Source organism: Megalopta genalis, chromosome 7, assembly GCF_051020955.1.
Source record: "Megalopta genalis isolate 19385.01 chromosome 7, iyMegGena1_principal, whole genome shotgun sequence".
Classification (NCBI taxonomy): Eukaryota; Metazoa; Arthropoda; class Insecta; order Hymenoptera; family Halictidae; genus Megalopta; species Megalopta genalis.
Window position 1 is genome coordinate 16,068,817 of NC_135019.1, and position 15,710 is coordinate 16,084,526.

General features: G+C 45.0%; 1 protein-coding gene across 1 annotated transcript in view; it reads left to right on the forward strand.

Moving 5' to 3' along the window:
- Positions 1–3,516: 3,516 nt before the first annotated feature.
- Positions 3,517–15,710, forward strand: part of LOC117221701 (tyrosine-protein kinase-like otk) — a 55,754-nt gene continuing 43,560 nt past the window's right edge. The window contains exon 1 of the mRNA XM_033472868.2: positions 3,517–3,820. Coding sequence (XP_033328759.1) covers positions 3,781–3,820 — 40 coding nt within the window. The 5' untranslated portion in view covers positions 3,517–3,780. The remainder of the gene's footprint in view (positions 3,821–15,710) is intronic.

The window sequence follows — 15,710 nt, forward strand, 5'->3', positions numbered from 1 at the left end:
TGATATCCGTAAATGTTATATTATAAGATATAATATAATATATTATTATATAATATTATTAATAATAATAGTATAATAATAATATTAATATTATAATTATAATAATATTATTAATAATAATAGTATAATAATAATATTAATATTATAATTATAATAATATTATTATTATTAATATAATATAATATATTATTATTGTTATTTTCTATTATCCGTGAATGTTAGCAACTGGACAAATTGAATGCAGCGGTCAAGGAAAAGCGAACAGAATTGGTCAATCGTAAAGGTGTCATTTTCCACCAGGACAATGCTAGGCCGCACACGTCTTTGTCCACTCGGCAAAAATTGATGGATATTGGTTGGGAATTGATGTTACACCCACCACATAGCCCCGATCTCGCGCCATCGGATTACCACTTATTTCGATCCCTGGACAACTCCCTTCGTGGTAAAACTTTTAACGATGATGACGCTGTAAAATCTCACTTAACTCAGTTTTTGGCCGAAAAGGATCAGACTTTCTACGAGCGTGGAATTTTCAAGTTGTCAGAGAGATGGCAAAAGGTCATCGAACAAAATGGAAAATACATTACAGATTAAACTTCGTTCCAAGTAAAAAAAAATTTCTTATTTCATTGAACAAATCGGCAATTACTTAGTTGCCAACCCAATATTTCTCTACTACGCGATATAGAAAAATATTTCTTCGAAATATTCAATTCGATTTACAGATTATCATGTTATCTTTTTTTATTAAATATTTATGTACTATCCAGAAATGAATTGAAATTCTGCGTCGTACGAGCGAGCTGTGTCGTACCGATGCTTTACGACGCAACGGCGCGTTCGGAAATTAATTTTCCTCCTTGCTTCCAATTCCAATTGCTTTATTTATAGTGCTGGAGGAACTACTGTTCCGTTTACGCTTATTATTTTTCCTATCTGGTAGCTGGAAACTCCTCTTTTTTTACTTCCTTTTTATAAAGTTTTTTCTTTGCAATGTGCATGCTTATTGTATAATAAACGTCGATCTATGGGCATGTTTACTTGTGTTCATTTCTTGATACATAAATATATCTCTTGCACAGTATAAACTTTTACTATTGACTATTATTATTTATTATTACTATTATTACTATTATTACTATTATTACTTTATTATTACTATTGACTTTTATTATTTACTACTAGTTCTATACTTATCGTTTGGCCTGGATTCAATAATTTCCTATTTCTAATTTGTAGCAATTAATTAATTAATTAATTATAATTAATGTTGCTTTTGATTTAATTCCGTAATTAGAAACATTTTTCTTTTTAGTTATCTCAATCCTATGGTTTTCTGTCTGTCTTCCTATTGTTTACAGATACTATCGTACCTCTTTGTGAAAAATCTTTATCTTTTTCTTATCATTAGTTGTTTTCTTTCGATATTAAACATTTAAAAATCTTAATCTAATACAAACTTTTACAAACTCTTGCTTTTCTGATATGATTAGCATTAACAAGTGTATATATATATATATATATCAAAATTTTTGTAAAGACAATAAAAGATTAAACATCAAAACATCAAAATATCAAAATATCAAAATATTCTTTTTATATACTTTAATAATCTCTTTATATTTTATTTTTCTTATTTTCCTCGGGTGTAAGACAGCAACCGCTGTTCTCGTGCCAGCTACTTTTCCAAGGAACTTCGAATGTCCTGATACGTATTGGTGCAACACGTCGAGTAAGCAGGTATCCCAACATCGATGAACGAAAAGCGCCACTACGCGCAGTGGGAAAAAGATCAAGCTGGTGGACAATGTTATCGACGGAAGCAAACGCGACGGCGGCAGATAACATTTCACAAGGTAACCTCGTCTGTGATTCAAGCGTACAAGTTCTCTTACCAAGGAATTTATTTCTTGCGCGAGCGATGGTAATTGAACCGATGCTTCGAGATTTCGCCACTGGCGGCGCTGATGTCGATTACCTACGCGTCTCTATCGGTAACAATTGGCTACCAATTTCGAACGTTTCCTTCGCTACGAGTAATAGCAATATTTGCAGGTATATAGGAACAAATAATTCTTGCTACTTTTTGCAAGCATTCTTACGATGAAAACGGCACGAATCATTTGTGTTACGCTTTTTAATTCGCCTTTCGTCGAAAAACGAGCTTTATACCGAAAAATTTATTACTTGCAGTATAATAATACTGGTAACGAATTAATTGAACGACACTACGAGCACTGTACAATTGAAAAGACGATATAAACGAGTAATTTAGCTTGTTAGATTCGTTAGAGACGGAGTCTTTTTATTGAGAATAGATCAATTCTTTAGATCAATCTCATTTATTTTTTAAAGATTCTTAAAAAGTTAGCATATGATACAACATAACAATCTAATAATAATATCTAATAATATCAAATCTAATAACTATCTAATTATGTATAATACAAACTATTTTATATCTAAGTAGAAACTGAGATATTTTTATAATTAAATATCATGTAATCATGTATTATAATCTAATAATATCTAATAATATGTAATCTAATAACTATCTAATTATATCTAATCTAATAACTATCTAATTATGTAATACAAACTATTTTGTATCTAAGTAGAAACTGAGATATTTTTATAATCAAATATGATATAATCATATATTATAATCTAATAATATCTAATAATATCTAATCGAATAACTATCTAATTATGTAATACAAACTATTTTATCTGTAAGTAGAAACTGAGATATTTTTATAATCAAATATGATATAATCATATATTATAATCTAATAATATCTAATCTAATAACTATCTAATCTAATAACTATCTAATTATGTAATACAAACTATTTTATATTTAAGTAGAAACTGAGATATTTTTATAAACAAATATTATATAATCATATATTATAATCTAATAATATCTAATCTAATGACTATCTAATTATGTAATACAAACTATTTTATATCTAAGTAGAAACTGAGATATTTATAATCAAATATGATATAATCATATATTATAATCTAATAACTATCTAATTATGTAATACAAACTATTTTATCTGTAAGTAGAAACTGAAATATTTTTTATAATCAAATATTACATTTTATAAAAAGATCATCGACAACTTTCAAAATTCCGGTCCTCTCAGCAAAACATGTATGTCACACGAAGAATTTCATTCTGCTCTTAACGAACTTTTGAAAAGCGCCCCATATACATTTAGTACAATACCCTAAAAAAATGATAAAGATGCGGAAAAACAAGACGCGACTTTCAAACTTCAAATTCTCTAGAGACAAGCTCGTGAGGCCGCTTAAAAGTAAAATCCAATCGTTCGAATTCAAAACGAATCTCTAGCCGGATCATAGTTCGTCGACCGATTGGACGGTGGCGGTATCTGGCGGCGGCAGCCGGAGCTCGCCGGGCGGCCGTGAACCCTTTGATCAGGGGCTGCCCTTCTGCAGGGGTCGCTCCGAAGCGGCGTGGGTTAGTGGCCCTCGGTCCTCAGTATCGCGCGTCGCTTCGAGGTGTATCGTTGACTGAGGTTTCGTTCTCTCGTCGTCGCGCACAGTGTGTCGGCACAGACTTGTAAATCGTTTTCAACTCGGAACCCGAAGACGGATGATCGCATAGAATGACGGCGACGTGAGAAAAACCGAAATCACGAATCGTCGAATTCGGGGTCGTCTTCCACGGCCGAGTTCTCCTGTGCGATCCCGTGCGTACTTCCGTGTCGCGTGCTTCCCCGTAACCTGGACACTAAAACAAGGATGCGGAGCCTGGACCTAGCCGCGTTTCTGCTCAGCCTCCGTGAGTATCGCGCGTCGCCCGACAGGGAATCACGGTCCCTCGCGAGGAACCCTCGCGCGCGCCTCTGGATCGGCGACCTGGATCCGCGATCGCGGCAATAATTTACGCACGGCAGCCGCGCGGGGGGAACAGAGAATGGCCGGTCGCCTCGATCAGCGGCGGAGAAAAGACGGCTCGAGTAAATATTTCGTTTCGCGGACGGTGCAACGGTTTCGTTTTTTTCTACGGTATTGTTTTTCGGACAGGGGCCGGCACACCGGCCACACCGGCTTTCCGACGAATCTCTCTCTCTCTCTGTACCTCGGTTTCTTTCTCCGCCGCGCTGTAATTATGGTTAATTGGGCCTGGCTGCCGCGACTCCGAGACAAACGGCCGCTTTGAACAGTCTCGGCTCTCTCTCTCTCTCTCTCCCCTACTTCATCGAGCCCCTTTTCTCACAGTCCGTTGCGATTACTCCGACGCGGGTTACTCGGATCGTTAACGATCGCTAGATCGTTTCCTTGTTTTTCTTTCTTTCCTTTTTGTTTTTTGTTCGTTTGTTCGTTTCGCCGTGACGTTCCCGTTTGCCCGGAGCGTGTCGGGCGAGAGAATCGCTCGGCGATGTCCGCCGGATTCCATCGATTTTCGGTAAAAAGCTCGGGCACGCGTAATTTTCTCGTCTCTGGACGGAGTCGGTCCTTCCTCGGCTCTCTCTCTCTCTCTCTCTCTCTCTCCCTCTTTCTTTCTTTCTCTACGAAAGCGAGCATAAAGACAGAAAAGGGAAAGAAAAAGAGAGAGAGAGAAAGAGAGAGTCGCGGGATTATCGCATCGAATTGGTGGCGGGAGCGTACGCGATCGCTGGATCCGCTCGAGAGTGTTGCCAAAGCCGTATCGATGGCCCTTTAACACGGTCGGGCAATTCGGCGGGCCGAGATCTGAAAAGCGGCTCGGCGACTCGACGACTCCAATTTGCAGCTGGTCGGTCGGATCGGTTGAATCGATCGTGTCGATCTCACGTGTGCACCGTCCTGAAATTCGCAGCGGCTCCGATGCCGGTGATAGTCTCGACGACGATGTTGATGGCGACGGTGTGATGGTGGTGGTGATGGTGGTGGTGGTGTGTGGCAGTCGGGTGGATGCTGGGCTACACGGCCTCACTCCATCGTCCATGATGCCGGCCGGTTACCCACCGGTGTGCCGCGTCTTTCCCTCTCTCTCTCTCTCTCTCTCTCTTCGTCTCTCTATCCTTCTCTTTCTCTCTTGCTCTCTCTCTCCGTTTCTCCCCTTCCCCTTCTCGAACGGCAGAACCGGTTCGATAGCCATGCACACCTACATAGCGAATATACGCAGACTCGATGGCACAGAGGGGCCATATTACGTATCCACCTACCTAATATCGACGGTAACGTCGTATACGCGGCTCCACGTGTAATTAATAGGAACGACTCGGAGGAGCTACGTTCCTCCAGTTTCAGCATTTCTTGCGGGCCGTTACGCTCCATTCGGCGAGCCGAGCGGCGACGGGAACATCTTTCCAGAGAGAGAGAGAGAGAGAGAGAGAGAGAAATTGAGAAAGGAGGGAGGAGAGAGAGTGAGAGAGAAGGGAAGAGAGAGAGAGAGTGAGAAATTGAGAGAGAGAGAGAGAGTGAGAGAGAAATTGAAAGAGAGAGAGAGTGAGAGAGAAGGGAAGAGAGAGAGAGAGTGAGAAATTGAGAGAGAGAGAGAGAGAGAGAGTGAGAGAGAAATTGAAAGAGAGAGAGAGTGAGAGAGAAGGGAAGAGAGAGAGAGAGTGAGAAATTGAGAGAGAGAGAGAGTGAGAGAGAAATTGAAAGAGAGAGAGAGTGAGAGAGAAGGGAAGAGAGAGAGAGAGTGAGAAATTGAGAGAGAGAGAGAGAGAGAGAGAGAGAGAAATTGAAAGAGAGAGAGAGAGAGAGAGTGAGAGAGAAGGGAAGAGAGAGAGAGAGTGGTGACCTGGACCGAATCGATCCACGCCGAAACCGCTTGCGACGAGAATAGACCGTGCAACGTACTCCATCGATGATGTACCTTTGACAAGAGTCCTCCCATTGAACAGCGTAAAGAGTAACCACGAGTCCGCGGACGCGGATCTTTCGAGAAAGAATCGATCGGTGCGTCGAATTGGGTCCGATCGTATCGTACCCCCCACCCCAATCTATGGGGGAGCGAGAAGTTGCTGGCGTTTGCAAATACACGAGTACTACGTACGCGTTGTCGATGGATGGGCCGCGCGCGGGGCAAACCCCCCCTCGACCACGGTTTTCTCTTCTCCGGGGTGGTTGGTTGCCCCACCGGCCACTTGGCTATTCATCTTGGTCCGGTGCTCCTAATTACACGTCTCGGGTTACGGATGAGAACGACGCCGTTCGGAGACGTCCTGTGCCCTGAAAAGGGGTACCAGCACATTGCTGCTGCTTTTTTCTCGCTCTTCTCTCTCTCTCTCTCTCTCTCTCTCTCTCTCGCGTGCGCTTTCTCTTTCTCTCTCTCTTTCTCTCTCTCTCTCGCTTGCGCTTTCTCTCTCTCTCTTCTCTTCTCTTCTGTTCTAGCGAGATTCTTTCCCCCATCGCCCTCTCTTTCTCACTCTGTAAATCTTTTTTACACTGGTTGCCACTAAAGGCCCTTTGTCCGTGACCCGGCGCGCGCGGCTATTTTATACGCCGAATGTTATTCAGCCCCGGAGTTACTCGCGACCTCTTTCTCTCTCTCTCTCTCTCTCTCTCTCTCTCTCTCTCTCTCTTTCTCTCGATTTCGATCTCTCTCGGTTAGCGCGTCCGTCTCCCTCGCGCCGAAGGGAGTTTCTGAAACCGCCGTGTCGAGGAACACGCGCGACTAAGAAACTCGAGGGGCCGGGGGTTGAGGGCGGCCCGGGAGGGAGGAGGGGTTGGCGAGAGCACGAAGAAAAATTGTATTAGCTCTTTGATCCCTTGGTCGCGGCGGAGCGACTCGACAGAAAAAGAAGGAATGAAAGCGGAGGCCGCGGATAATGCGGCCATTTACGCATAAAGTAGCGAAAACGAGGAGCTTTTCCGGGTGCATCGCGACAGAGAAGGGTGCTTGCTCGCTTGCTCCGAATCTGGCTCGGTTTCCAGGGGGTCCGCCGCGCGATCCCGGTTTCGCCGGAAGCATCGAACGGCGACAATCTCTCGGCGACCGTGTTCGTAGACTAACGAAACAGAAACCGATTCGAACGCGGAGAGATAGAACGTGACGTTTCGTGGACATCGGGACGCTGCACGACGGACAACGGTATCGTCGGCGATAGCGGGACTTCCGGTCTCTTGTTTCGAGGCTGGGCGATTCGTCTGCTCGAGACGCGCGATCCCTTCTTCCTGCTCGCGCCGGCTCCCGGCGGTGCTCGTGCGGGAAAGCGCGTGAAATGGTTCGTCGCGGGCAAAAACAGCGTTTGATGACCCGCGTGGGGCGCGAGAGACGCGGATAATATATTTGGAGCGGACGGCGCGGCGAGGCGAGGCGACGCGAGCGGGCCGATGGGTCCCTTTGAAATTGCTCGCGCCTCGCGATTGTGCGCCCCGCGCCCCGCGCTCCGCACTCCTCGCCGCTCCGCGCGCGACGCACGCCCTATTTCAGGGCCTGCTGAAACACGGGGCTCTCTCTCTCTCTCTCTCTCTCTCTCCGCTCCGGCCGCCCGTGCGCTCGATCGGCTCTTTCTGTTCGACGAATTCCCTTTGACTCGGTCGCGTGAATAGCTCCCTCTCCGTGGATTCCTTTCCCCGCCGCCGCTGCCGCGAGACTCCCGATTTTTCAATTTTTTACACGAGTACCCTTCTATCGCGTTTTCACTCCATATCGCGAGTGTTTTCCTTTCCCGCGGCCCGCCACGGCCCGGCATTCGCGTCCACTTGAGCGTGGCTGCGGAATGAACGCGCGCGGAATGCCGCGTCGCGTTACACTTTTGCTGCGCCGCGGCGCTCGCGGGCCCGAGTACAGCAAACGAAATCCGAAATCGACGAAATCGTCGTCTAATCGTCGCGTCGAACGTCGGCTGCCGACGACGACGCTGTTCGCGAGCGGAAGGACGAGAATTCGCGCGTCTCGCCGTTACCGAAGATAACTTCGGCAGCCGGCGGGCCGTCTGGAAACGTCTGCCCGATAAGTAGCCAACGCCTTCCGCGTCGTCGTCGTCGTCGTCTTTCCTCGCTCGAGCTGTTTCGCATTCAACGCCGCAATTCCGTCGGCGCGCGGCTTTTCTCTCCCGGCGTCTCGAAGGACGAGCCCGCGACCCGATAACAGCCCCCTTAACGAACGCTAGACACCCCGACCGCTGTCTGCTCGGCCCGTGGAATTTTAAGGGCGGAACTTTTTTTATTTTAACGACTCGCTATAAGAAATTCGAGGGGCCAGGAGGGGCTTCCTTCCGTGTCAATGTCGTTCCAGGCGCCTCCGCTAATTCGCGTTCCGCTTTTGTGCCGGTCACCGCGAAGCGCGACGGAAGTGGCGTTACTCCTTCGCTGTCAAAAGGGCGTCGGTACTCTAGCTCGCGTCGGGACGCCGGGGACCGGCGTCTACGTCACTGGCGCGTGTCTTCCCTCGGTCTTTTCCACGGGTTTTTCTTTCCGCCTCCTCCCGCGCCCTCGCCTTTCCTTTCCTTCTCTTGCCTTTTGTTCTACCTTCTTTTCTTCTCTCCTCTCTCTCTCTCTCTCTCTCTCTCGCTTTTTCTCTATTTCTCTCTCTCTCCCTTTTCCTCTTCTTTTCGGTTTTCCTTCCGCGCGCTCGTTTTTCCCCTTTTTTCTCAATAAGAGCCCGCGCGACTCGCGTCTTCTCCCGACACCCCGAGATCCCAAGAAAAAGAAGGCTCTCAGGGCGTATTCAGAATCGCGAAGAAAACGTCCCGAGAGTGTGAATTTCACGGTCCTCGGAGCGTCTGGAAGGCGGCACACCGAACGGAATTCGCAGGCGACGCGACGGCCGCGACGACGTCGACGGGGTCGAAGCCAGGACCCCGTGAAAATGTGCCCGGCGAGAGAGAGAGAGAGAGAGAGAGAGAGAGCAGCCTCGGTGAAATTTTTCCCTTTCACCGTGACGAGAAACAGCGGCGTGCCCTGAACGGCGGCGGGTGTTGCCGCTTCCGCGCAAGTTCGCGAGCGCGCCGCCGGCGTAACTTGTAAATCATGTAGTTCGCGTAGCTCGCCGGCCGCGAGCCGCGTAATAAAGTGCGCGTTCTGCGTACGCGCGATGAATTATGCAAGCGCATGCATTATGCGAGCGTAACCAAAGAGACGCGCGTCAGAACGCCGCTCCGCGCCGCGGCGAGAGCCGGGCGGCCGCGCGCGGTCCCGAAGCCGTTTCCGAAGCGGAACGCAGACAACGCCGCCGCCTTCGCGGTGATCGTCGCCTCCCCGAGAACCCGACCAATTCGGTGTACGAACCTCGGTCGGATCGTTCGCTCGGTCGGACGGCGCGAGGCGAGACGAGGCGAGGCGAGGCGGCTCGGCTCGCCGCGCGGTTCGTTGCACGAGCCGAGTATCAGAATTCCAGCCGGTGGACAAGCGTTCGAGGAAACGACCGAGATACTCGAACGGGCTCGAAAGGCATCCGGCTAATGATCTTTCGATTTTAACGAGCCGATCGTTAGCCCAAGGGGGTGTGTAGTCGCGGTAACGAAAAGATTTCGAGTCGGTAACGAGCCAAGTTCCGCTCGACGGGCTAGTACTTTGCTTCTTTTCTCCGTTCCCGAAGAGATTCCGCGCCGCGAATAATAATCAAACGGCGCGCCACGGGGCCGTACCTAACCGTGCCCGGTGCCGAGTCGTATCGCATCGCGTTTCTCCGTTCTCCGCCCGTCCGTTTCCCGACTTCTCCGTAGTCTCTCCGCGTTTCTCCGTTTTCGTACCGCGCCCGTTCCCGCCGCCGCCTCCGCCGCCGGCTCGAGAAGGGAACCTCGACTCTTAGCTCCGAGAGAAAATAGCTCCGCTCCGGCCGCTTTGAAGTCCGCCGGAAGTGGATCAAGCACGAAGCAAGGAAAAGGGTCGTCCTTTGCGATCCTCGGTGGTTTACGAGCCGATCCGCGCGCGCGTTCCCGGACAGCCTGTGCCGCGCTGGGTGCTCCCGCGGCCAGGCCGCGGCGTCGTCCGTGGACGACACGCCGGTGAAAAAAATGCAGCCGCTCGTGTAAACGTCGTAAAGCCGGCAGCTGCACGGGCCGACCGCCGAAGCGGGATCGAACGCGAGCGAGATGTTTGCCTCGGGAAGAAAAGTAATCTCGAGAGTAGGTCGTAAAAGCGGTCGGTGTTTACCTCCGCCGGGAGGTTTCGGGATCGGGGAGTCGCTTCTGAGGCGAATGGACAGGGACCGGAGACCGCGAGCATTCTTTTTTTAGAATTCGGCGGTGCCGCCCGTTGATAAACTCGACCAGCCATCGACGCGCGCGCGCGTACGCCGGGAGGATAATCCTGTGGGGGGAAAACACAGCTACGGGACGCGACGATTCTAGTCGATAATGCGGTTCCATCCGCGCGATCGATGGCCTTTTTTCTTTTTCTTCGCGATTTTCCCGTTAGCAGGTCGCGACCGGTTCGCCGTCGGCTTTCAGGGCCGGGGCTCTCTTTGCGATTCGAAACGGTATCCGCTCGCGTACGCTTTTACCACGAATCTTTCGGATTCGTAATGCCCCGCTATAAATCTCGCGTGGCAAGGGGTCGGGTCGGGGCCCTCGCTCCTCTATTTGTCTTGGATCGGAGCCTTTCCCTTCGGAACCTCCCGCCGGCTCCGAGAGAGCAGGTAAGCCTTGGCGCTGCCTCGGCTCCTTTCGACGTTTACGATATTTAACCGTGTCCTTCTCGGATCCCTATTATTATCCCGCCCCAGGCCCAAAATTAACCCTTAAAATCTTGCGGAGGGACCGACCGATACGCCGAGACCCTGGCCCGGAGGGGTTCCGTGTAACCGGCAATTTACACCACCTTCGATTCCAGCTAGGAAACTTGTAATTTCCGACCGAATTTCGTGCGCGATTCCATCTCTTGCTTGCGAAATTCGAAAGCTACGGTCGTCTCCGAGAGCTCGGAGTGTCGTTTCCGGTACGCTAAGAAGCACGGCGTTCCATGGTCAAAATTCGATTTCTTAAGTTTAACGCAACGGGGAAGTTCGCTTCGCGTTGATCCGAGAACCCTTTGAAGCTCTCTGATCCGAATGTATTGGGTTGTCCGGAAAGTTCGTGCCGATTTTCGGTAGGTAGCGTGAGAGACCTGACTGAATATATCACAATTATTGAAAACAAATGACATGTATACATATTCTGAAAGAGATAACTTCAGCCATATTTGGAAGAAAGCTTGGTTACGATTCGTTAATTTTTATCAGTTTTGTACGCCTTAGAATATGGTGGCAGATAAAGTGCATTATAGGCATTTAATGCTTTTCTTTTTCCGAAAGGGCAAAAATGCCGCACAAGCGGCAAATAAGATATGCGCTGTTTATGGCGTGGATGCTGTAGCCGAAAGAACTGTGCGGATGTGGTTTGCTCGGTTTAAAGCTGGAAATTTCGACCTTGAAGATCAAGAACGCCCAGGTAGGCCGTCCACCACCGACGAAGATATTAGAACAGAAATCGAGAATAACCCACGCTCAACATTACGTCAATTAGCAGGAATGCTAAATAAATCAAAATCAACCATTCACGATCATACTGTGAAGCTTGGCTCCAATATTTAACACGTTCCCTGCCGCGTGGGGCGTATACGCCCCACGCTGAACTTTCCGTTCAAGCCATTTGGTATTATCATTGTACAATGAAGAATTTTTTAAAAATTCATTATGCAGTCAATTATGGACATCTTAATACTATTGCTGATGCCCTCATTTAATCGTGGGGCGTATACGCCCCACGCGGCGTGATGGGCAATTTTTCTTTACTGTAACTTGTTTTAATTGCATTTCTCTTATTCCGATCAGTCATTTATTCGCGTATCGTTGACACAATACTTACTGCTTCACTGAAGCTGGGATTGATTTATAGTTCTATAGTACTGTAAAAGTTGTAACATTCTGCGATAGTTGTGTGGATAAACCACACTTATGTTTGCCATGTTTTAACAAAGTTCATCGTAACATCCCTTTGTAATCGCATACAAACTTGAATTTAACTAAAATGTTATATTTTAAACTAATATAGGCATGATAAAAAAAATTATATGTGAGGATGCAACTCGCTTGGCATAATAATGATCATCCAGGTATTTGTTAAAGTAATTCCTAGAAAAATAAATTTATTGGTTTGCTGTGTTATGCATGTTAAACTATACAACCTTTCCTTGATAATTATGATTTTTGCACTATTTTAATTATTGTAAAGCATACGCCAGAAACAAAATAATACAAATGTAAAGCGTGGGGCGCATACGCCCCACGCGGCTTGAACGGAAAGTCTTCAAAAAACGGTCTGGCAGGGAACGTGTTAAATAAGCTGCGTTTTAATTTTCCTAAAAAATCGGCACGAACTTTCCGGACAACCCAATATTATTCGTTTTAGAAGATCCTGTGATACCGAGAGGCTCGCGGATGGGTTCGAGCACCTTTTAAAGCGTAATAAATTTTTTAGAACTGGACCGAGTGTCTTGAATTTTGTTTGGATGATTGAAGGACTGGTTCACTAGACACAATGACGGAAATGCTTCTTCTTAATTTTGCTCTCTTATTTGGAACGACAGTAAAAATGAAAAGACCTGGTTTTTTACTTTTTTTCTTTCTATCCGAACCTATGACAAACGTTTAAAAAATGCCTGTCTTAACCCTTTGCACTCGAGTGGTGCACTCTGAGGCACCACTAAAATTATTGTATCACGTTCCAAGATCATTTTTATCTTAACAAAGTTTACATTTGAAGCATTGTTAAAAGTGTGACTGTTGTACGAGTCATCGGAAGACTCAATTTCATATGCATAAAATGCACTTTGTTATATAAAATGGAAATACTGTAAGTTACAAAAATTATTTTAGGTTTATGATTAAAATAGCTTCGAGTGCAAAGGGTTAAATCTCGGTAACTTACGCGCATGTTAAAAATTTGATCGAAATCGATTAACTTAGAGTCGAGCTACAGACCCCGAAAGATTTCAAAAACAGCAGATTTCTCACAGTTTTCGGTCGGAAGTGTGAAAAATCGGGACAAAACTGCAATTTTAGCGATCTTTAATTATTTGTAACTCGTGACAACGTCGAACGATTTCGATAAAAATTTTCAGCGTTCGTGTAAGTTGCCAAGATCTACGAAAAGCATTTTTTAAATTTTTATTGCAGGCTCAGATAAGAAAGTTAAAAAACGGGAGTTGCTTACTTTCTTTTGTCATTTCAAATAAGAGCAAAATTAAGAAACAGTATTTCAGTTATCGTCAATTGGATTATTCTCACCATCATCTAAAAATAATTCAAGTCACTTAGCTCAGTTTTTTTAAAAAAGTTATTGCGTTTTAAAAGCTGTTCGAACACTTTTGTGGGATACTGTACATCGTTCTAAATACAAAATCATAAAATTCAAAGTTAAACATTTCAAGCACCAATTATAGATTATTAGAAAATAGGTTTCAATGGCGGTTTTCTACATATTAACTGGCACACAATCAAGCAATGAATCTAGTTTCGATCATTTTTCAATCCATGTGCAAATCGCTTCGTTGTAACAATTCGATGCTCGAGGAAAGTTTAAAAAAAGTGTACGAAATTCTAAGCATGCGATCTTTTTCATATGAAAGCTTGAACAATTGCTAAAAAGAGGATACATTGCTGTGCATGCTATCGATATAAAGAATAAATTGACACAGTCTTTTGTCTTAAGAATTACGTGAACATGAAATTATATGATACACGATACAATAATATACAATACGGTATATATTTTTGTATCTATAACTAGAACTTAAGGTTACCGTTAAGTTGTTAATCATCATTTATATGTTATTATATATGCGAGACACTAAGTATAGTAAATTCTCCCTAATTGTCGCTCAGATTGTACATAAAAATGGACAATCTGAGCGTCAATTTGGGAGAATTTACTGTATGTACTCGGCACAAATTAATTAGAGATGCAGACTGTGGTATATTTTACAAATTTATGAATATAAATTTCTAACATTTATGAATATAAATTTCTAACATTTATGAATATAAATTTCTAACATTTATGAATATAAATTTCTAACATTTATGAATATAAATTTCTAACATTTATGAATATAAATTTCTAAAATTTATGAATATAAATTTCTAAAATTTATGAATACAAATTTCTAACATTTGTGAATATAAATTTCTAACATTTATGAATATAAATTTCTAAAATTTATGAATACAAATTTCTAACATTTATGAATATAAATTTCTAAAATTTATGAATATAAATATCTATAAAATTTGAATATAGTAATTTATGATCAAGGGAGTAGTGTATGCTTTACCAGAAAAGAACTCCATCGTGTAGGGCGGCCGGAAGCCCTGTCGCACAGTTTATTAATTAAGATATTTTCCAACATATTACAACCTTAAACCTTGATACGAGGCTGAAGTCATATTGACCAGGGAAAGCGAATTCTCAGAGCATTGTGCGAGGGCAGGGATTCCGATCCGCGAATCGAAACGTATTTTCTGTTTAACGGAAACTATTGTAACGCCGTGCAGCTAATCAATTACCTTTTGAAACGGCAGCAGGCGCAAACGAGACGAGACGAGACGAGATGAATAGCCGGGCGAGATAGGTCGCGCACGTGCGCCGCTCGCTACCATCAGCGACGCATTGCTGCACATAACGCTTTCTGCCACGGAAATGCAACAATCGATTGCCAACCCTACCACGGGGAATTTAATCCATACAGGGTACACACGGTCGCTGTTTGCGAAATCACCGGCACGATCGGTGGTCCACGCGCTACAATGCCGAAATCACGCCAGCGCGTATCTGCGGCGCGCGGATCCGCCGATTTTTGTCGACCGTTTCCCAGCAGTTTTTTTTGCGCCTATGACGGAATCGGCAACGTGAATCGGCCCGCTGAAAAATACATGCCCGAGCAGATTCTTGTTACCGCGCGATCCCCCCACCCCCCCTGTCCAGAGCTTTCCTATTTTATTTCTTTCGCGTCGATTTTGTCGGGCCGCCGTGTTCCCGTCGTTGCTTCGATACGCGGGCATCGACGTATACAATGCGGTTCGTTTAATTTGCACGACCGAACGTATTTGCTCGGCCTCTGTGTTCGTTCGACGCTCGTCCCGCGAACGGCGAACTTTTTTTCAGCTATAATCGTTGCCCGTACCGGCGATCAAAAACTAACCAGATCGGCGGCTGCGTGCTCGCGGAATCGAGTTGCAGCCCACGATCGGCGAATGACCTCTCCGTACGTTTCGTTCGGTCAACCGTCCGAAGTTTATTGTACAGATAATTTCGAGTTGAAGCAATTTATAGTAACTTTGGAACTTGTTTCATTTGTGTCGACCCAGAGTCTAGCTGCGAGCGTCGAAACATTTAAAGAAATGCAGATTTCTTACGGTCGTGGAATAAAATTGTGACGAAACTGCGATTTTTGTCATCTTTAACTCTCGTAACAACGTTAATCGATTTCGATACAATTTTAAACATACGAATAAGTTACCGAGATGCACGAAAGGCATTTTTTCAAATTTTCGTTACAAGCTCGGATAAGAAAGACAAAATACGGAAGCTTTTAATTTCTTTTTGTCATTCCAAGTAATAACAAATTTAAAAAAATAAGCATTTTAGTCATTGTATATTAGTATACTATTATGTTATATACTATTATATATATGTTATATACTATTATGTTAACACCGCTAAAGGATGATACATGAGGAGATTTGAAGTAACTTTTTCCTTTGCGCAAATGCAATCCGCGGCTTCGTTTACGAGTTATTAACGAAAAACACTGAC